At 36.3% G+C, this 25600-nt stretch overlaps 1 protein-coding gene across 5 annotated transcripts in view; it reads right to left on the bottom strand.

Moving 5' to 3' along the window:
• ETV1 (ETS variant transcription factor 1) overlaps nt 1–22446 on the bottom strand; it is a 95392-nt gene extending 72946 nt beyond the window's left edge. The window contains exons 1-6 of one of the 5 annotated variants that reach the window (XM_060108208.1): nt 21434–21603; nt 21139–21335; nt 20876–21007; nt 19975–20062; nt 18553–18600; nt 9249–9302 (exon numbers count right to left, since the gene is read on the bottom strand). In XM_060108208.1, coding sequence (XP_059964191.1) covers nt 9249–9302; nt 18553–18600; nt 19975–20062; nt 20876–20920 — 235 coding nt within the window. In that variant the 5' untranslated portion in view covers nt 20921–21007; nt 21139–21335; nt 21434–21603. Of the gene's footprint in view, nt 1–9248; nt 9303–18552; nt 18601–19974; nt 20063–20671; nt 20753–20875; nt 21008–21138; nt 21336–21433; nt 21604–22422 lie in introns of those variants that run through there. The other 4 variants (XM_060108210.1, XM_060108209.1, XM_060108211.1 and 1 more) reach the window with 4 other exon arrangements.
• Nucleotides 22447–25600: the final 3154 nt, after the last annotated feature.

The following is a 25600-nucleotide window of genomic DNA, read 5'->3' as shown; positions in this document are numbered from 1 at the left end:
TAGGGTCTCAAAATGTAGAGGTTAATACATTGTATATAGTAATATACAATGTATAGTATTGGGTTGGCCAGAAAGCTCGTTCGGCTTTTTCCGTACGATGTTACACGAACTTCCTGGCCAACCCAATATTAACATGAGAGTACCTAATTTTTAAAAAGCTGTAAAATATTCTTCTTAGTCAACCATCACAGGAATTTAGGCTTAGGCTAAAGAGGTATGAACACAGAGAGTCATCCACTGGGAAATCCAGGGGCTACACCTTTAAGCAGAGTGCTTTCTGTGGAAATAAACATAAAATTTGAAAAAAAACACCTAAGTACATTTTCTTCAGAACATAATAGATCAGAGTCTGAACAGACAATGACTATGAATACACACTGACCCCGATACAATTTCACATCCCTCAACATGGGATGAATAAGACTTTATCAGTTACATGCAGTAAGAAGGAAAGCTTCATGAGAGCAGAGGTACTTTTCTTGTTTGCCCACCACTGTATCAGCAGTGCCTAGAACAAAGCATGGCATATAATAGGCTCAAAACACATTCGCTGAATGAATAAACTTTTACTGTCTTATAAACTTACTTAGCATCCTTAATATACAACTGTATAGACATATGTATCAGTAAATAAGTTAAATTAAAATCTCATAAGTAAAATAAAAATGTTTATACTACTAAGATTTATTATTCATATTTTAAATAATAAAAATGAAGATAATGGATATGGCTCACATTTGTAAGCATACATAAGCACTCCAATTTTGCAAACAGAAATATGAATATAATATTTCCCTATAAAACATAAAGGAACAATCACAATTCAAACCTCTTCCATGGGATCTAAAAATCGCTCTTAAAAGCACTGTAAATTCAACAACTAGGAGTAATTATGAAACAAGCCTGAACGGTTTAACAATATAGTATCCATGGCAAAATGAACTTTGTTAACCTTAGATTTAAATAAGATTTAAAGATGGCATACAAAATCATTAGCACACAAAAGCAGTTTTTCTTAAACTTTAATCAGACATTATATAAGTAGGATTTTTAATCTAGCCACTCCTGATAAATTGTCGATAAATACTTTCTTGAGTTAACAAAAGCCTCAGCTAATGCCAAAGCAAAGTAGTGCTTGTTGGGGCACAATTCATTAGATTTAAAAAAGCAACCACATCAAACCAACCATTTTTACTTAGTGACACACAGCACAAACTCTCATTAGGAGAAAATTCATTAACAGACAGAAGCAAATAAGCACTATGCATATTAAGTAGACGTTTAATGTTATAAAGGGGAAAAAATGGGAAAAAAAGAATGATATAAATAAAACCCCATAAGAACACTAAACATACAATTATGACATAAAGATTCTCATGTACTAGTTTAGCTCAGATTATCTCTTCATCTGTCCTCTATATCTGATTTCATGAATTTTACATAAATTTGATGGCCCCAAAATGTACTCATTTTCATGACTGCTTTGGCTTTACTTGCAAATACTAATAAATGTTGTTTTTGCTTTTTTTATTCATCAATATATATACGCATCTGTGTATATATTAAAAATACTAGAACAAAGAACATAACTTTGGTTCTGAAAATACTTTTCCACCTTCATCCCTTACCTAAATTTTCCAATAAATACTGTTTGGCTTTCAGACTAATAAATCCAGTTACTGCATAATGATATACTTATTTAATATTGAGTAACGTTCAACCAAAGAAGGCACAGATCACTTTTCTCAAAATAATTTGTTACTAAGTATAGGCAGGCTAAGTGGAAAGCATTTGTTGACGTACTCCCTTTGAGCATGTTTCTGAAGTTAATTTCTAGGATAATTTGTAATACTAAAGGCAAAATTAAGGAATGATAAAGAAAATAGGAAGCAAAAAGCTAAAATCTTGGGTTGAGATACGTAATTTTAGCTTTCAGCTATAAGGAAACAACAAACTCCAATTTTTTTTGGAAGGTGGGGCTGTTTTCCTTTGTCATTTGGTTTTCACTTTGGCACTGAGTCTGAACTATCTACCTTATGAAGAATAAACCGGTAGAACTAAAACTTGTGAAAGGGATCTATCTCCTAGAGCAGATCTTAATAAAATTGATCCAACTGTTTACTTATAAGTACATAGTAATTTGTTGTAATTTCTATTTATACATTTCCCCATTAATTATGTTTTTTCTAAAGTCCACTTTCAAATTCAAGCAAGCATTTACCATATTTAGATGTTACCCTTCGTTTTTTCCCTTGAGCGTGGAAAAAGAGTCACAATCACAACGTGGCCTGTGTCTGAGAGATTATTTCTTTGTCATTTTATGGATAAGTAAATAAAGATTAAGAAACAGGCCCAAGGTGTATTATTTAGATTTTCTTTCTTCTCTAAAACTTCGTGGATTCCTGGGAGGTTATCTAAAATGAAAATTATTACAAGATGCAGCTTATTTTTCACTGGGTTTCTATTTTGCTTTGAAAAATATGTTCCTTGTGAAACAAACAAGCACCAAATAAAATTTTTTTTGCTGAAAATGTAGCTGCTGGACTCAAAACTGGCATAGATAGGGCAGATGTACACTACCAATGAAAGAGTAGACTATCTAATAACAAGAATCCCTAATGAATGTACTTGGAAAAGGATGGGGCCCCCAATGCTTGGTTCTCTCTAACCATATTGGGAAAATTCACAATTTACTAGGTAGCCTTCTAAAGTAGAATTGATTCAAGGATGACAGGATCTACAATCAGCCATGACTTTCTTATAGCTAAAGGTAAGAGAAAATAAGTAGAAAATAGTCTTTGCAATTGGAAAACACAAATAACTCAAGTAAAATGATAAAAATGAAGAAACCACTTCAACAGTATCATTTCTATATAGATTTAATTCCCTAGTATATTTCAATAAGATGACAATATATTACTTAATAACATCTTCAGAAACTGTATCTATTACATAATGAATTGTGTATGAATAGCCAAGTCCATCTTACAACTTAACTGCAAAAAATTGATGCTGCTATCTTTATTCTACAAATAAGTAAATAACAGGATAGTAAAATGTCTAACATTGGGCTGCTTGGAAGGCCTGCATCAGAATAACCTAACAGCTCGTTAGAAATTACAGGGCCCAATTCCAGACCTAAACGGGCAAACTCTCACAGATAGGGACCATAAAGCTGCATTTGAATAAGCTTCCCAAATAGTTCATATTCACACTCAAGTGTGAATTAGATTACTGGACTCATGTAAAATTACATAGCTGATGACTTTCAGGAAAATAATTTAAACTTACCCAAAATGATTATCTATCTGAACAGGACAACAAAAAAACCCTAAAACTGATAAATCAATAAGTTGCAGTACAATTACATTATTTAGTATGTGAGCCAACTACAAAGGAAAAAAAAATGGTTGCCTCTAGAGAACTGTGAAAAATGGGGAATGATCTTACTTGCGTTTTCCTACTCTATCAATATATTGCTTTGATAAAATATTTAAACAGAAAGAAAAAAGAAAAAGAAAATACAAAGCAACAAACAGACCAAAAACAACCAAAACCACAACAAAAACCATACACAAAGCAATCAACCTTCAAGGGCTGGCAATGGCTGAGATCGTACACATACGTATGATCGCAGGTGAGAAAGGCAGAAGCCACTTCGTCCTTGAAATGGATAGTTTAAGTCTGATGACGGTGACATGCTTAAATTTACCTCCAAAAATGTTTAAAAAGAAGACAAAACACAGTAACAAACTCATTTCCTCAAATCTCAGAAACAGAATTCCTCTGTGAATGTGTGCTCACCTTCTGGTAAAAGCAGTTAGAGAAATAAAAGACGAAATCTTCCTGACCAGTCACATCCAAAACATGAATCAGGTAAGAAAGGTTTCAAAATTAGTAACAAAAAGTAAATTTTATAAAGTACTCACTGTCTGTGTAGAAAGGAACAGAATGCAGGAAGGTAGCTTAGTAGAAAGGAAGAAAATTAAGAAATACTAAGTGGAACTTTCCAACCCAGGACAAACACATGTTAATATAAAAGGAATTATTCAGTCAGGGTCTGCATAGACCTAACTTCAGCTTTTTTCAGAAGCAGATTTGTAACATGAATCTGTTAAGGTATTTTTTTTCTCCACTTCACTGCAAAAAGCACCCCAAGTGCTATTCTTTTTAAAAAAAATTCCTAAGAAGATGAAGTGCAGCTATGACTTTCATTTACATAGACAACGTATCACCCATGTAATAATGGCTTTAAACAGTTGAGTCTGCACACACTGGTTTGTCTTGATTATTTTCAGAATGGGTCACTAGTATTGTGTTACAAACTTCAGTTAAAGTAGAGAAATTTGCAAACTTTTTATATTTACTTTCATAAATATATCAGAGAAGAGTCAAGGTTATTATTCCTTTAATGACATCATTCTAATTGATTTGCATTCCAGTGTTCTTTCTCGGGTGTGAAAGAAAGGTGTAGAGTTACAAGGATCTGTCCTACTGGGAATTTTGCATAACCCTGGCTAAACCCCTGGGAATGTTCTGGGAGAACATAAAATGTAAATGTGAATATCATCTATCATGTGAATCACTGTAGAGGAAACATGGGAAGGAACTAATGTAATCAAATGGAAACGAACAAGTTAGAAAAACAGTAACACACAACTTTGTAAATGAAGAAAATGAGGGGTGGTAGATTTTAAAAGACTAGTGGTATAACTAAATTTAAAGTAGATGATTTAAAATATAAGATTATTGATGTATTGAATTTAAAACACATGATTTACAAAAATTCAGTCTATACACAAATTTGTATCTACTTTGGAAAGATAAGGCTCATCTATTATTCTAAATACTCTTTTAATTCTCTTTTCTGAAGAGATATAATTCTACTTCCTCTGGACTAAAGCGTATCCTAAAGTTACTCTATCTTTTTCCACAGTGTCTGAATTCTGAAAAGATTCATTTCTAAGAAACAGTGTATTTGAGCCACATAATTGTTTTTCTTAGCTTCCATTCAATTCCTAGGATGGGCTTGTATGATGTTTTTGTTTGTTTTCATTTGTTTTTAATGTCTATACATGCTTCAAACGTCAGCATCCTTCAAAGGTTGCCAGACTATAGCATGACATCATTAAGATTCCAGGTTTCCAACAGAAAAACTTTATAAATAAATATAAGAAATGCTCAGGAAAATTTCTAGGAAATACCCCAGTGTTATGGTTTAATTTCATTTTTCAGATTTTTTGAATGCTCTGTTCACTACTCTTCTACGTATGTTTATACACATTACACTCGAATGTATGTTCTGTAAAACAGTGCTGGGCAGAAACTTGCCATTCATTCTCCTAACCTATATTTACCAAAGGGCTAAAGCAATAAAAGCAAAAACAGAAGCATTTTATTTGATTGAGGTATGTAAGGAAATCTGATTATTCCCATTGGAAAAAAATAGCCCCATAGAAGTTATAGTATAGATGGGCCACACAGAGGGGATGGAGTTTCTTTCTGTTCCTAGAGATAGGATCCCTCCACTCCACTAAGCTTTTCCAGACAGACAAGTATCAAACATTTGTAAAGGGCATTTAGGAGACAAGATAGCCTTTCAATTCCAATATTTGATAAACTTCTCCATCCAGAAATGCTCTTTAGAGTCTAATCCATATGCTCTATTCCTCTATTTAAATTATTTCCCTCTTGTTCCATCCTCAGTGAAGATTGAAATTAGCTGGTCACCATCATCTGAACAATAGTCCTTTAAGTCAGTGAAACTTAAAATAAATCACCTCCACTTTCTTCTTATTAGATTATTTCAGATTTATTTTTACATGTGTTTATAGGTTTCCCTTTATAATTAGGTGTTTTATTCACAAGTCCCAGAGCCATATTTGTTAAACTGTAAATATTCACTAACTGAAGTAAAATAAAATTTCAGCATTCTGAAAGTGCTTGGCTAAACATGCATGGTTTTAGCATGTTTTTCCAGAAGGACACTATATATAATGCTTTAAGGCATGATCAGACATTTCCACCTTAAGAAGGGAATTAGGACTTCGAAAATACCTAGGAGAAAATCAGCACTAAGAAGCTGATCATGGTTATGACAACAATTTTACTTATTGTGCTTCTGAAACATGCCAGGCATACTGACTATGACATGCTCCTAATCCTCAAGAAGTTCACAGTCTTACCGACATGTATCTAAAATATTATAATAAACAGAAGGTACAAGATGCTATAGAGTCTAACTCTGCAGGGTAATGATGCAAAGAAAGGTCAAGAAAGACCTCAGTGCGGTGAACTCGTAGCTGAGTCTGGAGTTGGAGGTACACCAAACTGCAAAGCAAAATTTAAAAAAATTTTAAAGTAAAATGAACACGTGCAAAGGTAAAGAGGCATAAGAGAGCTCACTCTGTTTGGGGAACTGAAAAATTAGAAAGGCTCAAGTTTAGAGAATGGAGAGACACAGGGTACTGGGATAGCAAGAGTTAAAACTGAAAAGATAGCCAAGGCCCAGGTTATAGAACAATGTTCTGTACAGCTAAAGAATTAGGACTTTGTCCCGAAAGAAGTTTAAAGAGAAAATTAACAAGGTCACATGGCTGTGTGTTAATATCATTGCAGAGGGCAGACCGGAAGGAGGGAAACCCGAAGGCGAGAACACCAACAGAAAGGCTGATTCACAAGTTCCGTGCAGGCAGAAAGTGGGTGTGAACTAAGGCAGTGAAATATTAGAAATGGAGTCGAAGCCATGAAATTAAGATACTTCTGAGATGTAGAATTAACAACTTAGTAAGCAAAGGGAGGTTAATGGTAAAGAACTGGGACGGACTGAAGATAAATTAAAGGTTTTCAGCTTGGATTGGTGATGCCATCAACTTAGAAAGGCAACAGAAGTTGAAGAGAGATGCTGGGCAGAAAAAAAGTAAAGATTTCACCATTGGCCTTACTGAGAGTGAACTGTCAGTGGAGCATCACATTGAAAACTGGGTGTGCTATGTAAATGGTGTTTTATGCTGATGCTCAGCTGAGGGCGGAGGGGGTGAGTGCAGAGGTGCTGCGTTTTTCTAATCTGCACCAGGACCTCATTGGTGGATCAGGGACACCAGATGTTCAGTAGACGGGGACAGACTGGAGACCCGCACTAGAGAAAACGACGTAGGAGACATAGCTCGACAGAAGCATGCTGACCACAGTAGCCGAGAGCCACATGTGTTCACATAAATTTAAAGTCATAAAAAATAAATAAATTAAAAATTAATTTCTTCAGTCCCGTTAGCCACAGTTCAAGTGCTCAGTGAGGAATGTGGTTAGTGGCTCCTATACTGAACGGTACAGACATAGATTATTCCCATCATCGCAGAAAGTTCTGTGGGACTGTGCTGGCATGGCACAAGGAAAAGAAGAGGAAAGGTCTGGGGACAGAACCCTGGGAAAGACAGGGAAAGTAGATGAGTGACTTGAGAAGGAGTAATCAAAGGAATAAAGAAAGAAAGAAAGAATCATATGCTGTGAACCTAGAGAAGTGAGTTCAGGGAGACGAATTAATCAAGAATACGAAAAACCAAAAAGAGGGCAAATAAGAAAAGGAGTAAAAAATTACCTTTAGGCGTTTGGTAGAGTATTAAAATCATTACCAATTTCTTCAGATATAAAATGACTCCATGAGACTAACTCTCCCACTCAGATGACAGGTTAAGTTTTTAGAAAGAGCTCCAGCGCCTCACAGGAAGGGACATGTGGAAATGTGACCATTCTGTTCCCACACTTTACTGAAGAAAGGGAGACCTTGCCTAGCTGTCCTCCTTAGCCATCATCCTTCCGGGAATTTCTAAGAGTCTCTAATTAAGGTCTAAACCTTAGCTGAACAGGTTTCTTGAAATCCTATGTCTAATAAATATATCAAACAGTACAGAAAATTCTCTTCTCAGATCAAAAATCAAGCTGATACAAAAGTAGTTACCAGGTGCTGGGGGCAGGGTAAGTGGGGAGTTATTTTTTAGTAAGTACAGACTTTCAGTAGGGATGATAAGAAAGTTCTGGAAATGGATGGTGTTGATGTTTGCACAACAATGTGGCTGCCATTGAACCGCACACTTAAAAAGGATTCAAATGATAAATTTTCTGTAATATATATTTTACCACAAATGAAAAAAAAAAAAACTGTAATGACGCCGAACTAAAATATGTAACACGGGAGAGAATCTGGAAGAAACCTCTTACAACCCTTGACACCTGGGAAATGTAAGATAGCAAACATAAAAGGTGAAAACATTGCACACGAACATCTGTTACTCAAAGTAACGCAGGTATTTGTGTTAGATTTATGATATTAGGTGTGAAAATATGGGTTTGATAAGTTGTAAGGTATTAAGCATCTGTTGTTGCTGTTGCTACTGCCTCCTGTGAAACGTCAATGGCCTGGAAAAATGAAACAAGTTAGAGCTTTAATTGGTGCTAAAAGAACAAAAATGTATTAGGTCAGTTTTATAATCAGGATGGCATTTATACCCTTATCTTTACTATTCACACCTCAGGTCAATAGCTGCAGTTTGCTGATAGAGGCAAACCATAAATATCGGAAGTAAACCCCGAGGCAACCATGTTGATACAGGCAAAATGCTCATTCTTCCACTAGAGGAGGGGAGAACCCCTGAATCACTCCTCTCACATGCTATGACAAGCCCTGGAGCAAGGCTCGGGGAAAGAAACACAGAAGGGATCCTAAGAGAAGCCAATGGCTACTTGCATTTGTGTGACTGCAACCAGGAAGCAGATAATGAGGCTAAAAATTAAATCCAAGCAGGTGAAAGTTCATGAACGTAAAATAATACAATAAGCCAGAGGATGCGTGGTCTAAGATTTTTATGTTATACAATAAATCTCATGAGGATTTGAACTACTGACCGTCTCCCATCAGCACACACACTTTTCCTGCTGAACATACTGAAAAGCTGGAAGTAAAAACTTGCATGTTCATGGATCACACCCTGTTTCTTCTCCAAGGATATTAACGAAATAGAGAACAGGACCTTCTTTTAATCCAAACAGTTTTCCTAAGCTCTGCTCAGATCCTACAGGGGTTCTACTGATGTCACAACCCGACAAATACAATCTCCTCATGACTGTAAGCTAAAACGGCACGGACACAATGAAAGAAAAGACACTGGAAGTGGAGACCAACCAAAGAGAAAGGATAAAAGCAGGAAACAAAGACGAAGAAAAGTTCAAGAGATGAGTCATAGTATACTTACAACTTTCAGCCTGATAGTCTGGCACAAACTGCTCATCATTGTCAGGTACCTGAGCTGAAGAAAAAAAAAAAAGAAAACAAAATTAAGAGAGAAACTGCCAAGGCATAAAGAATGTCAAGTAAGATCTCTCATGGAAGAGCTTTTTAGACTGAGACCAAACCTACGATTATTTGCCAATGAGCTCATATTTAAAATGGCATTGACAGCAATATTTGGGAGGAGAAATAGAAGCCATCATCAATGTCAACCAGAAAACACATATGTCAGAAATAAAATGGTGGCAGCTGTAGTCCCTCTGAATTTCACCTGCCACATGGAAATAAAAGAAACATGCAAAATAAAAGAAGCTACAGGAATTCCGTTAGATGCCGTGGTGGTGGGGGGGTTGTTTTTTGTTTTTGCAAGAATGGAGTAAGAAGTATTTCAATTCACCTACTGCCGGTGCTTAAGCGGCCCATTTAAATTAACCACACAATTCTTTCAAATGATGTGTAATTACGACACATATCCCTCTGCTTTTTAGAAATATCTGCTTTTGATATGTTCGGTCTACTGCCAATTAGACTACCATAATTAAAAATGTTTGCCCTAAATTTGGCCAAAATATGTGACAAAGTTTTTTACATGAAAAGATTATCATTGATTTTGGTCATATATAATAAAATATTATATCTCAATGATTATGGTCACAATAATAAAAATAATAAATAATAAAAACAAACCTAGTCTTTTCATGCAAAATATTTTCCAGGTGACAAAAGAATATCACTATTTCATCAGTCCTAATGTCAAATGACTACCCTATTTTTAGTAAAGGAAAAAATTCTGAAGAGCAAGAACTTAATGTATTCGGCAATCAAAACACAAGTATATTTTTCACTTCTAGAATATTTTCATCACAGTTAATTTAGATGTCAAAATAACCTATTCCAAATTGACATATTACAAAAATAAGTTTTCATCTGCACACACAAATATGCACACTTACAGACATACAAACTACATAAAAGCTGGGTTTATAATGAGTTATCATCCTAATTAACTTTAGCTATAACCTGATAAGCTAGTATTACTTTACTAGTATTATCTAATAGTGAAACTTTTTATCCAATCAAGTCATACTAAAACAGATGTCAATTAATTTTTTTAAAAGTGCCTATTCTGTATGGGGAATTCTTATTAACATAATCAGTCTTTGCTGAAAAAGTTTTGTGTTGGTAATTGAGTTAAGAAAAAAATTCATATAAAAAGAAATTCTACATTTAAAAAATTCTGTATAAAAAAGGAGCACAACATACATAGAATTAAAATGTCTGTTGTGTCAGCTTATTTAATAGGATTTAAAAAAACAAATATTTAGTTGAAATAAATTTATATTATTAAGAGCAGAACAAACGATAATCTTGCCTATTACCAAGACATATGCAGTTTGACATTCAATTATTTTCTAACAACTTTCTTCTGTACACCAATACTTAAGTTTATTGAAGACAAATTCCATCCTCTGCCACTTAAGGAAACCAAACAAATTAAGCACTTTTTTCCAAATTAGAACTGACACCTATTTGATCAGCCTGTACTGGAGGAAGAGGTACTTTTTTCTTCTGATTCCACTAATACCTGATACCAAGGTTAACTAAAGGCCAACAACCTTCAAATCATTGTTCGATGTTATGCTGTGTAAACTGTGTAACATTATTTAACCTCTTTGAACTCCATTTTACTCATCAGTTTAATAGTGATAATATAGGTTTTTCATGAGGATTAAATGGAATAGTCTAAACACAACGCCAGACACAATATCAGATACTCAATAAACGTTACTTATATTCTCCTTTCCAAACCTCTACCACCCATCCCTTTTTTTCAATCCACACACAAAGTACTACTCAAATCATTACAATGCAAGTTTAATATCTTTACTTCTAATGAATTATATTGGAGACAGATAAAAATCGCAGCTAAAATTTGTACATTAGCATTCTCTTAGCTATAAACATTTTTTGACAGTACAGTAAACCTGATTGTTCTCAAAGACTCACAAATTACAAGTGGAGGAGTATCCATTAAAATAAGTCTTTTCACCAAAAAAAATTACAAAAAAATGTTTTTAATATCTATTTAATAAATAACAGCGGGCAGACAGAATCAAATCCTACACATTTTCCCCACCATATCCACAGGTTTTGGTTTTCCTTTGAAATTAACAGCTAAACCCAGATAACTACTGAGATGCAAAATTATCAACCACAGCAATTACTATGCTTTTAAAAAGCCAACATTTACAAGAATCTAATAAAAACGTAATATCCCCTTACAGGAATAGTTAAAAATAGCGGGTGAGTAACAAAAATGTATTTGTAACAGAATATGCTGGTATGACTGTCCCAAAGGCCAGACTTTTTTTTTCTTACTATCAGAAGACAAAGTTGCAATTCAATGATATATATCACTGCAAGAAAGGCATAAAAATCGCTGATGGATAAGCAGCGTATGTTGGGAGATGGGAGTCGGGGAGGGAGAACTTCAGGAGAAGAAGATACCAGAAGTTATACCTCACAAATACAGAAAATAGCTACATACCAACAATTTTGTAAAAAGAATAAGAACTGCTATTTCTGTTCTAACTCCTTAACATACTGAATAAATACTTCACACTTATGCCTGAACATATTCCAGAATTTTAACAAAAAACATATGACTCACATTTTCACAGAAGCTAATCTTAAGAAACTGAATAGACCAAATGAAGCAGCATGCTACTTAAATGGACAAAAGCTGAAGTCTACCTCTAACTTCAAGTTAGAGTCAAAGGAAAGCAGCTAACGAAAAACACAAGTTGGATCTGGGCAAGGAAAATATGACAAAGTATTGCCACACTCGTATCGTACATTTCCTTTTTTTTTCCTCCATTCACGGGGAATTCTGTGAAGTAGCAAACTACAGCTTCCTGAAAATTTGCGACAAGCCATACCAACTCCAAAGTGGAAAATTAACAATAGAGGCCAACCTAAAAATAAATTAGTCTTTTCACTGCTATCTATAATAAACTATGCTTGGAATAATCACCTTTGGGGAATGAAAATGTTTCCCCACACACTGTAATTAAAGAGGAAGGGGAAAGAGTAAGAAAGGAGAAGAGAAAGCATATACCAAAAGACCAATAAAAGGCTTTCAAGAAGATGAAGCATGTGGATTTTACTGGTAATAGCTGGAGCGCTTCTATCAGTTCATCACACATTAATAGACAAGTTGCCATCAAGTCTCAGGACTTCGCCTTTAAAAGGGAAGTATTTGCACTCTCAGCTATTTACCTACATTATTATCCAAAGTTGTTTCTCCTATCCCCCCCCCTCTCTCTCTCTCTCTCTTTCTCGCTCTCTCATTCTACTACATCGCAATACATATTATGAGAAAGAAACCCATGAAAATATTAATCACAATCTTGATGTCACAGAATCACTAACCCTTATTTTGAATTTTAATATACTTTCTTAACTAACATTTCTTGGGAGGGGCTGGGGTGGGGAGTGTTCAATTTTTAAACAGAGTTTGTCTGTCTTTTGTGCTTATTTTAAACCTTCAAATAAAGTAATAATCATTACTTAAGGAAAGGTGAGTGCTGAAATATTTTCCAAGTTTGGCTGCAAACAAGTAAAAACCCCCTTTTTCTTACAAACTAGGCGCCTGTCAGGTTTTCTTTTAAAGCTAGGGAAAAAGTGGAAAAATTACAACTGAAACAAATGTCAAGTTGAAAAGGGGTTAATATTTAATTAAAACCAGTTCTATCCACTGTAACAATGACCTGGAGCCAAACAAGGCGGAAGATGTATGAGTCATTCTTTCTGCCCGTGAATGAGACAGCTGATCTCCTCAGCAATTCCTCCAGACAAGCAGGCAGAGCTGGAGTTCCGCCTCCATTCACAAAAACACAGTCCAGCATGAGCCATGGGGCCCAACCGCAATCTTTTCATGTCACACCCTTCCAGAGAAGCTAAAGCAAGTCAACTTGAACTTGCAGTATAAACATACCAGTTTTATTGCTCTGTCTCAAATACAGCTCAAATCCATTAAGGTACACGTTTAAATAAATGACAAAGTTAAATCCATATATTTACATATGTTTAACCCATCCTGCTTTATAGGGTAATTTGTCACAGAAACTTGAATGTATAAAACTAAGAAGGAAAAAAGAAAAGAGGTAAAGATAGACGGACGGATGAATGGATGGATGGGTGGGTGGAAGAAAGGAAAGAAGGAAGGGGGAAAAAAAGCCAAACCACTAAAGAAATACGTTATTTTTCTTGCTTATTATTCAAATGTTCTTTTTATCTTAAGATTATAATAGTTTATTGCTGAACTTAGTAGCATTTCACTCTCACAGGGTTAAGAAACAAGTTTCTCTAAAGAAATCTAAATTTTCTTTTAAATAAAAGTAAAACAACAAGAAAATCAACCTTCACACAGTCATATTTTGTTTAATCCTAAAATGAAGCTTCAGGCCATGGAAGAAAATAATCATGAGGCCACTAAGCCTGGTTTTATACCACATTGCTTTTAACATTAAAATGATTGTACCAATGTATAAACATTAATTAATGCAGAAGTATAAATACATTTAAACAGATGAAAAAAGGGGGTGCATTTTTCCCATGACAAAAACATCTTTAATATTGATAAAGGCATTCTTTCTGTATGCTCTAAAAGAAAGAAAACAGTTTTAGTTGTCTTTAGTCTCAAATCAACTTCAATTTCCTAACTAACTCTAACCTATAGAGAGGCTTGAAAACTTAAGCATAGCTCAGAGCTGTTGTTATTACCCATATATTTTCTCTAATGCTACTGAGGTCTGACTTCTATTATTATTATGATTATTATTATTTTAATTACAATGTTGTGCACAGATCAAAGGAAATAAAGTTATATTATGAAATTCAAGAAATTATACATTTTCTGTAACTGAATTAGAAAAGCTCAGCAATATTTCATTAACATGTATTAGGACCCTCTGGAAAACCGATATCTAGGCTACACCAAATCCGAATTCTATTTTTAACAAATTTTTCTATTTTGCAAATAGACCCTAGATGAAAATGCATTTATATACTTCCAGTAAATGTTGAGAAATAGAATACATCTACTCTACCTGCTATCCTTTAATGAAGTCCAAACAAGAAGTCTTTGTTTCATAGTTTAGAGTATTTCCTGGTACAAGAAAAAGATGGATAGGAGCTCCCCCCTCCCCCCATACAATGACTCTTGCTCAACTCTAAGAAATAGTATGGACTTCTGTAATTTAATGCCTAATTCTCAATTCCTTTTTTATTTAAACCACACAAAATAATGTCGTTTTTAAAGCCTGTTCTCCTTACTGCCTCACATTTAAAAAAAAAAAATCATGAGTACATACCCAATTTGTGTTCCGTTTCAAAAAGAAACAGTCTAGTTCTTAAAAAATAAAAATGAGTACATCATGACTACTGTGTATTATGGGTGGCTTTATGTATATTGAGTAACAAGAGCACATATTATTTGAGGAAATTCATAATAAATGATTTTGATTATAAATTTAGTATCAGCCACTAAAGTGAACTGAGGAGATAGAATGACATCTCTACTTTTCAGCAAACCTGACTATTAATAGAAGGTCACATAAAACAAAAGGAAGAAAGCTTATCAGCATGAGGGCATGAGGTAATAATAATCTTTAGTGTATAAAGGTTATTCTTGGAGGCACAACTTGACTCAAGTGTCCTGGCAGCATGAAACTTGACTTACAACACAATTGAAAAACATTCTACCCTGATGGCAGCGAATCACTATCGACAATTTTCCTTAATATTACTGATGAAAAGAAACCTCAAGGACATCTAGATCAACATCAAAAATAACACTCAAAAGTTGCTATGTATTTATATTAGATACCTATGAAATGTATTATTTTTCTTTAAGTTGTGTTAAAGGTAAACTTTAACAAGCAACTTTAAAAGAACGTGATCCTCTTTTAACTCAATTTTACATCCTTCTATTTCTGTCCCCCCCACACAAAAGGTTCCATTTTAACTATGAATTTCTAGGATGCCCTTCCTTAAAGCAGCACTTTAAAAAACAGGATGTTACCAAGATGTTGATAGAATTGATATTTGAACTCATTATTTCATGGGATCAAATAATGGGAATTGCCTTTCTGTCAGTGGCAATCTAATTCAAAAGTCAAAGAATCAATAAAGAATTGTACACAGTAAAATGACAATATAAAGTGGCTATGGCAAAATTTAAAATAAGCACATTCTTCACTTTTTTAACTACTACTCTGGTCACTGAAAACATTACCTTTTCAATTTTCTTCAGAATAAGATGTGATTATTTTAAGTTGTGGTGTATATGTTAAAAAAACCTTAAAATTGCAGTGTTAGTACTTCAAAAGTGATACTAATATAAAGTTATATTCTTCAAAAACATATTTTTGATCCCTGTTTAGAAATTTTGGGGAAGAATGGAAGCATATTTTTTGGAGAGGACTTTAGTGAATTGAAAATACTGGTTCCAACCCCACCCTCAAAAAATCCTGCCTTATCTATCCAAATTTTTCCTTGGACATAAAACACATTTCATAATCCATAATAATTTACCTATGACCAATCCATGTTACACTTCGGGTCTACCTTATAAAAATTTTTACAGGAAAAAAATAAATTAAACCTGAAACAATATATTATTTCCCAAGTATTTAGGGACTTTGATAATTTTTTTAAAATTCATGTGACACATTACAAGTACCTTGACTCTCCTGCCTAGTAACATTTTTAGACCTGTTTAACTTCCCAGTGGGATTCTTATGGGAGAAACTTGGTTAATTGCCAATGGTCTTTTTAAAAAGGGTCAAGATGCCTTAAAATTCCACGGTCCCTTTCTTGGCGATAAAGAATTATGAAAAGAAATATGTAAACCGTTTATAGCCTGCCAGTTTGGCAATGTTTTAATTTCTGGATGACCAGAAGAACATAAATGAACAGATCTAGCTACAAATAAACTAGTATAATTCTGAGATCTCTTCTTAGCTAATATTGTTCAAGATGTGGGATAAGTTAAAATACTAATGCAAATAGCATAATTATATAAAATTGCTAAAAATAAATGTGCAGTCCATTAACAGATAATTTTAAAAACCCACCTCTCTTCTTACTCTTAGATTTTTAAAAATAAAATTAATGTTATGCTTATATCATGACAGAATAAATTAATGTAAAGTATTCTGAAAAAATGTTTAAATTATCCTAAAATGCAATCTTACTCACGGTTTGTAAATAGGAGCCCACCTGGGTATTCAGTAAAACACTCCGAGGATTAATTCCTGAACTTATTTAAGCTTATAAATTCTTTTCTAAGTAAAAGTTCATGTTCTTTCAAATACATCAATCATTTTCTAGGTTTATTTTATATAAAGCTAAATCTTCAGATCTGATTTACAGGTAAGTTAATTATCATGGGTAAGAATATTCAGTGCAGGGTTTTAAAATAAACTTGGATAAATTACCAAATCACTTAACTGAGGGACAAAGAAACAAAACAAGTCAAAAGTAAAACACTGCACTGAAACTGATTATAAAATGGTAAGAGTCTGTCACAGATTCCACATTTTTAAATTCCAGGAACAGAGTTGCTGTGCACATTCAAAATCTGCCAGCAAGTGCACTGACTTGGAATCAATGAGACTTAAACATCTTAAGAAGCAACAAACCTTCCAGAACAATTAAAATAGATATCTGAAGGTATTTTGGATAAGCAAATAAATTCCCTCATAAATATAATGTTCTCACAACATTTAACTTTGCAAAACTAACAGATAAAATTCATGCAAGAGCCTCTGTGCAGATTTTTCTTGAGAAAGTTACATTTGAATATATGGCTTATGTTACAATAATAAGTAATCTATTGCAATAAGTTTCATTTACAGTGACAAGCAAAATGACCTTTAAATGTAACTAAAACGTTCATTAATACTTACCTTTCATTAACATACAAATACAATCACCCTTGCAAAGGGATACTGGAAAAGCTATTTAACTTAAAAGCTTTATAAAGATTGCAGAAGCCCTTTGGAGGAACTAGAATATCAGCAAAACAAAGAAACTTATTTTACATGCTAACAGCAACTTGATCAACTGCAAGCAAGACCACTAGAAAAAACACAGCAGTCTGCCTCAAAGTAGCAACAGCAATGCTTGAGTTCCATTTAAAGAGACCCTCTCTCTTCTTTGAACCATCTTAAAAATCTGTTCCAAAAATTACATGTTTCCCATGTAATGCAAAGACAGAAATAACACAACTATACTCAATACCTAAATATCTATAATTTTCTTTGTATTTCCCACAAAACACATCGTAGGATAAAATTATTATTTCACATTTAGTATACCAAATTCAAAAGAAAAATTTCAAATTATAGACGCCAACCAAAGTCCCTCAACATTAGACATTTCTCAAGTTGTATAAAGCTGTACTGAAGCAATATCTCCTTGTTCCTACAAAATAAAGTTTCACAATAAAAGATACAATAGACTGCAACACAAAATTTTATCAAAAAGCAATCAAAAATAAAAGTAATGCCTTTAAATATCTCCTTGCTATATTAAATAAATCCTAATAAAAGTGTTATAATAGCAAAGGTCAATTTCAACAAACATCACATCATAGTAACAAACAGAAAACATTTTTAAAATCCTCCAATCCCCCCAAAATTTATTTTAAAGCCATGGATTTCCTTAGCATTGGATACACACCTAACGTTCTGTGTTGTGAACAAGGTGGAAAGAAGACACTTGCACTTAAATCTTGAAGCATCCCGTCCTGATGAACCCAGAGAAACTAATTTCTGCCATCAGAAAAGTCCTCCGCCAGAACACCAAATAATGATATGCGCTGCTCTAAAGGAAACAGCAAGCCGAGTTCTGGCTCTAGGAGGTCTCTCGAGGTACAATAATATAAACCTGATCAATTGCAATTAAAATCTGAACAGAGGCTTAGAACTTGAAGTCTTGGTGCATTAGTTCTTGCCAAAAGCAGATGTGATTGTGAGCTGGAAGCAATTTCTCCTGGTAATTTGTGATGACACTGGGTAGTGCAGTCCCAGATTCCCCCAAGACAAACTCATCAGAGGCTCTAATGTATGCATGACACATGAGGTGGCTCTTTTAGAGCTCAATTAATTGGGCTGAACATTAAGACAGCAAGTTCAGGACTTTTTTTTTCTCCCCTTCTAGAGTTGCTTTTCCCCTCCTTTGAAAGCAATTTTTTGCCTTACCTTCTGCAAGCCATGTTTCCTGTAATTGACTTAGATCTTGAAAGAGTTCTAAAAAACAAGTCAAAGACATAAACAAAAGATTTGCAAACCTTTAGCCTACATTAAATGGAAATGTTTGTCATGAAATTAGTACTATAGATCAATTTAATTTGGGGAGGGGCATCAATATAAAAATAACTCAGGATTTATAACTTAATTATATCAATAATGCTGCCCATTTTGATGCCTATTAAGCAATACTTCTCAATATCTTTTTTCCCCTTTTTACCAGTTAACTTAATAAATAAGCTTAGGGACCTCAAACAACACGCATACACTAGAACTCAAAAAGGCTGAGGTAAAGGCATGTGTCTATCCACAGAAACCTTTCTTAAATATATTAAACTCTTGCTAAAACAGTAGTAGGGGAAAAATCAGAACTACTGAAAAACGTTTTATTTCTATCTTCCGAATCTTATATAAAACATGTAACAGTACATTGTATAATTCTCAAAGTACTATATGTTTTGAAGTTCAATGCCTCAAAACTAAACGGGACAACTTTTAAATATAAGATTTTGGAAGAAAATTTCTACAGTAATAGGTTTACAAAAGTCAGAGAGATAATTCTCTGGTACCTGTTTATTATCAAGTCCAAAACTGTGTATTCTGTCACAGTGGGGAGGGAGAGGCATGTGTAACTTATTTATACTTATATGAAGATTTGAGGATGTTTCAGAATTCAATATACCTAATCTAAATGGCAAACTGAACTTTGGTAATTAAAGCTAAGTATGGTAAGTTTATTATGAATGCCTGCATAGGGCTGGAATAATTTATAATATATTGACCTCCTACCAACAGTTCATAAAAAGAATCTGTGACCCAGTTTCCCAAACAGGTATTATAATTACTAATTAGGCCTTGATTATGATTCATTGAACATGTTAAGGCCTCACCATGTGGTCATCAAAATCATCAATGAAAAGTTTGATAACAGTATATGATTTTAGTGTAAGGGGATGGGAAATCAAACAATCACTTATATTGCTCAACTTCTAATACAGGAGAAAAGAGAAATTAAGCAGTGTGCACAGCTGCCTAATTTGTCCCACTGTGTTGGATATTTCAAAATTGTTACCTTAGTGTATGGGATTACTTGTATGCCATATGGACAAAGGTATTTAAACACAAAAGAATGGTTAAAAGAAGGATGTCACTGTTAAGTTTTTATTTCCTTCTTGCATTAGTTTGTGACAGAGCCATAAAATATCCCTCAACGCAAACTGTCACATCATGTTTATTGTTCCAAATAAAAGTCTTGGTTAAATGCAGTAATTTGAAAGTGTATTATTCTTAAGGTAAGACTGAAGTGCTTCACTTCTTTAGGAGGGTGGGAAGTATAGGTAAAGAGGGGGGATTCAGCCCAAAATCAAACCTCACCTTCTGAATCATGAGCCAGATCTCTGTTAATGAATTTTCTTTTCCTGACATTTGTTGGTTTCTCGTTACAATTTCTCCCACGCTGATTCTACAAAGGGAAAGATAAAATCCTTTAAAAGAATGTAAACCTCACATGTCACACACACATAGAAACACACATGCATACAAAAGTCTACTTGATCTTCTCCCTAAATAGAAAAATAAAAGTCCATCGTATCAATTCCAATAATCATTTTCTGTGTTCATTTGACAGTGAAAGCTTATGCTGAGAACTCAACAGCCAGGGAGAGTTGCTTCCCTGTGCCGATGGTAATACACTATTTATCAGTCATATATTCATGGTATCTCAACATCAAAACAACATTAAGCAATTACACTTAAAGTCGTTTTAGGCTGGATCAAAGCTAGATTAAAACACAGTGAATTTTATTCTCTCCGATACCCCCCTAAAAAAAGAACAAAAACAGAGTGGTGAAATGAAAAATGTAAGAGAGACAATGAAAAAAAAAGAAGAAGAAAAAAAACACCCCATATAAACAAAAAGTGTCAGCATTTGTCTCAACTTCATTCTTTTCAATGTGGCAGACAAACCCAGCCAAAAACTTTGAGAGCAGCAGCTGCTGCTGCCCTCCATCTCCTCTTCCACTCATCTTGAGCACTTTAATCAGAAAAAGGAGTCTTAAAAACAAAACTATGCCTTATCCAAATCACTGAAAGGTAAGCTCATTTTGAAGATTGGGCTTCTAGAAGCAGAGTCGCCCTACAGTGGCAACAAAGCAGATAAAATATCTGCAATCCCAGCCCCCTTGCCCCCTCCCTTCTCATTCTCTCCCTCCTCCCCACCCCACCCCCTCCGTCGGAGTCAAGTTTATAAACAGCAACTTTCGAACTGATCACTCACATTGGTGACCATGTAAGGCACTTGCTGGTCATAAAATCCATCCATTCTGCTGCTCTTCGCAAATCTCAGCTCAGTATTTTATATTTTGAGCATTTAGCTGGAGATTTCCTCGGGATCTGGACTTCTATCAACCTAGAGGGGAACAAGATGGCTTTTAGGCTAAAAAAAAAAAAATCATGAATGAAGCTCTTGAATTTGCATAGCTAATTACCCTCCGACAGTCCCATTCACAAAAATAACCCTCCCTACACCGCCTCCTTCACCTGGATCCAAAGAGAGCCAAGAGAGTTCACAATTTACATATTTTCGGCAGTAGCAAAAATCCGAACCAGAGGCGATGTATTTATTTACACTCTCGATGTTTCCCTGCGCGGTCGGTGTACCCCGGGCAGCTCTGATTCGCAAACGTGTGCAAAACTAGCAATGGCGATCAACGAGACTTGCTTTGCACCTAACGGGACTAAAGAGACGGAGACACCTCTTTCATAAGGATAGTTTTTGCAACCCACAACCATGCAATTATCTGGAGAGACATAAAAAGTTGTTGGAAAGACCCACCTGAAGGCCACGCTAGGCGAACGGCTGCAAAAAATTCCCTCCAATTTTAATAAAAACATTAATTATTGCCCAGCACTTCCCCCTTGGAAGCCGAAAGCGCCTCTGACAGAGCTCAATTCGGTGGTTTTTCCTCTACTTCTCCTCCAGGGGCCTCCAATCCAAACTGATGGATCGCTGCCTCCCATTGGCTCCGCGTCTCTTTCACAAGATCGGATTTCGGGCTGTCAATCAGGAGGCTTGCTGCCCCTGCTCGTGAATCTCCCGCGCCCCTCTGCCCATACCCGTGCTCCGCCGGCTGGCGCGGTGACCACAGCCTGGAAACGCCACAGAGCAAATCGACTGCCGTCCTAACCCGCTGCTTATTGTTAAGGCGCCCGGGGACACCGAAGCCATGTGTTTCGAGTCGCCAGTTCTCCTTACTGGTGTGTTTGGTCCACTAATTGGGCTGATTTCCTAAAGCACATTCGTTCGGGTCAGATATATACTCTGAAGTGCGATCCACCAAGACCGTGCCTCCTTAGTCCCCCACCACCCCTCCCTCAAGATCTCCAGCCCCTCTACTTTGAACCTGATAAGGAGCCCACCTCACACTAAAGCCTCGTTCCTACTAAGTTTTTGGCCCAGGTTCTCTTCCCATTTTTTCAACACCCACCATAACCATTATGGCGCATCAAAAACATTATTTTTTTAACGTCATCCTCATGTAAATCTTTCATGGGACAGTAAAATCTACGGGGAAAGCACCTGGGAGAGGCAGAGGAATTGCTTCAGGAGTGGTTGCGTTGGAAGGGAGAACTACAGAGCGATCTAGGTGAGGGAAAGTATTAAAATAAAATTTGTCCCACGTGTGTACTGGGACAAGGTGTTTCCAGTCCCTGGTGGAGGTGGGGAGGAGCAGGGATAGGTTAGGGGTGGCTCGGATATCCTAGGGACCCGCACGTTTCCTGAGCTTTTGTTATGTATACACGGAGGCGGAGGGTGTCACTTACTGTACTTGACGCTTTCACTTCCTCTCCAGCTTTTAAACAGCCAGAGCCGGGAGTTGGGGAAGAGAGAGGCGAGGGGGGTCGGGTTTCAAGGACAATGACTAGGACGTTAAAAAGTGAGGGCTGCAATTCTGAAACCACTTGCCCTGACCCTCCTACGGGGCTTAGAGCTGTAAAGAGTCACTTAAGAAGCCTCGGCCCAACCGGGGATGAGAGGCCTCGGGGTTGGGACCAGGGATTCAGTGGTGTTGAAATTCATTTGTGATCCTGGTGGCGACCAGAGCTAGAGACCAAAGGATGTTTCCGGCAGCTGTTCAGCCCTTTGAGAAACGTGCTGCAGTTCTTAATTTCTAATTGAAAGTTTCCTTCCTTAAATGGAACGTTATGGAGCCGTATTAAACCGGAGTGTGAGCGCACAAGGCTCAATTCCGGACCCATGGAGGTCATGGGTCCAAAAATTTTTTAATATTAAAAAAAAAACTTATTACTGGGGAAACACCCAGTAACTGTAGACAGCAAGGACACACACCGTGCGTTCCCTGAAAGTAGTAAATCAGAGTTAGCCCGTCCTAAGGCGCGCACCTACAAGCATTTTGAGCGGGAACTGCACATTTACCCGAGCCGGGGAGGGGTTCGGGCGCAGCCTGGCCTCGAGGCTGGCATCGTGAGGCTCTAGGGTACTTTCTGAGGGTGCAGTCAGGCGGCAAGTGTGTCCCGCCGCGCAGCACTCCCGGGATAACCCAGCCCCCGTAACCTGACCAACAGTTTCCAAAGACCTTCTCTGCGGCTGGAGCCTGACGGGTAACGATGGTAACCGGGAGGGGGCGGAGCTTTAGACTCAGCGCCCGCGAGGTTCTCTCGGCAGCCAATAATTTACCGTCTGTTCCCAGCCCATTGTTGTTTATTGCTGACCCCGCAGCGCTCCGCTAGGAGATTGGCCGCCTTAGGAAAAGAGGCGGAGCCTCTCCCGCCCCTGCAGCCACCTTTCGGCTCCATTCACAAAATTCCGGCCTTTCTTGGTCACGTGGTTGGGGGCGTGGCGGGGCAGGGGAAATGACACAACAAAGGCCCAAGTTTTCCAAACCACAGAACTTTTTTCTGCCTCGCTACCTCCTCTCTGTTCCGTGAACGAACACATACTAGAAGATGAGGAAAAGGAGGCTTGGGTCTGGGAGCAACAAAGAGGGGGGAAAAAATAAGTCCGAAATTAAAGGAAGACTCACAGAGAGATAATTACGGGGTACATACACTGCATATGAGAAAAGCTGCGAAAGAGGAAAGGAAGAGAATAAAGGAGTGGGGAGAAAGCCTTAAGGACAAGCTAGGAACTTAGGCTTGCTGCTTCAAGTTATTGCTTTTAGACTGTCAAAGAGTAAATGGATTTCAGTTTTCTCACAACACTCTGTAATTTTCATTCCTACCTTAGATTTATCCCATAGTTTGTTAACTTTTTAAAACTACTTTTAGGCACACTGCAGGTTTTCACTGGCTGACAGTTTTAGTTTCCATTTGCCAAGACTTCACTCTTTCACAGGCCCCCAAAAGCACTACCCCTACTTCCCACCTACGCTGGACTGACCAACAGAAGCTGAGCCTTAATCCTCGGATTTGACTACCAGGGGCTCCATATTTTCCCTTTGTATTCTTTAAACGAACTCAGCTTTTCAAACTATTTGACCTTAACAGTAACTGAATATGATGATATGTGAATAAGCAGACAAGCCAGTCTCACTACAGCTCAGTTTTGTTGAAACAGCACACAGTTTTGAGATTAATGTTTCCCTCTAGCAAGTGGACTATGGGACCGTGCTCCCTCCTCCCTCCCACTTTCTCTTCTGCCCTTTCTCTTTCTGTCCTTTTTGTGCCGAGATACTGAGACACTAGCTTTTAGTTTGGCTGCTGTTTATCTTCTCTGCTTGGCGCTGGGAAAAACCAGTAGATCTAGTGGCTGAAGGCATTGGAAGGGCTAAAAAAAATTCGTTTTTCAGAAATTGTTACCGTTGTGGAAAATGTCTACAGAGGCAGCTGTTCTATCCACAGAGAGGAACGTCAAAAGTTGCACAAAGTTTCCACTACTTTTGAAAGTGAGTCTTTAAAAATCAGCTTAGTAAACGCCAGTCCTTCTTGAATGGAAAATTTCATTTTGGCAGGATTTCAGGCATAGAATGGCAGAGCAGAGGCCAAGAGGCTTTGACATTTATTTACTTGTATTTTGAAATTCCATTTGGGTTTTGAAATTAGAGCTCTTGAGAGAAAGCCCACCTGCCCCCCTCCGCCCCCCATAAAAATCCATTTCTGAGTTTGGAAAGTTTTTAACTTGCATAAAAAGCTATTTAAATCTTTATAGTTCCTTTGCTGTTATTTAATAAAATAAAATTCATTAGTGGCTTTTCTGCAGTTAACTTATTATAGCATTATACTGAAAATGCCTGATGTTAAAGCACATTTCTAAAAGCAGCAGAAAGAAACTAAAATGGTACTGATAGTTTGAAATGGTTAATATGATTAAAATTAAATGAAATTTGTTCAAACTGGGTTGATTATTAAGTAAAATAGTAAACTGTATAATTTTTTTAATTCTTTATAAGCAAACTTGTTAATGGCCTAGTTTGCACAGAGCTACATCAAATAGATAAGGAAAAGATAGACCATTAAATAGACAAGTGGGCATAGGAATGAACAGGTGAATATAATTTTAAAGGAAAACTTAGAAACCTGCCAGAATAGTGAAAGATAATGAGTGGCTATAGTGGGCTCCCTGTGGGAAGAGAAGCAGGGATTTGAGAGGAGGGTAGACCCTAGGAAGAAGGTAAGGGTATCAAGAAAATTGATGCTGTTTACAAGGTGTTAGCTCCCACTCTAACCCTGCCATTCTCAGCAGGGGAATATTTCCAATATTCCCTTGTAGAGGAAATGTGATTTAAAAAATTGTTAACTGCATTGGAAGTCAGGACATTATTCATTAAAAAAATTAAAAACATCTTTATCCCATCAAGTTGGAAAAAAATTCTAATGTCCAGGGATGTTAGTGTTGGGATAAGGGCACTCATATGTATTGCTGGTTGGAACGTGACTTTCTGCAACCTTTATAAAGCAAGTATCTACTAGACCCTAAAATGTCTAAACTAAGTATGAAGTCAGTATCTACTAGACCCTAAAATGTACAGTATCTATTAGACCT

The sequence above is a fragment of the Mesoplodon densirostris genome, chromosome 9, assembly GCF_025265405.1.
Source record: "Mesoplodon densirostris isolate mMesDen1 chromosome 9, mMesDen1 primary haplotype, whole genome shotgun sequence".
NCBI lineage: Eukaryota > Metazoa > Chordata > Mammalia > Artiodactyla > Ziphiidae > Mesoplodon > Mesoplodon densirostris.
Note: the sequence above shows the minus strand (reverse complement) of the source record. Positions and strands in the feature narration are given on the sequence as shown.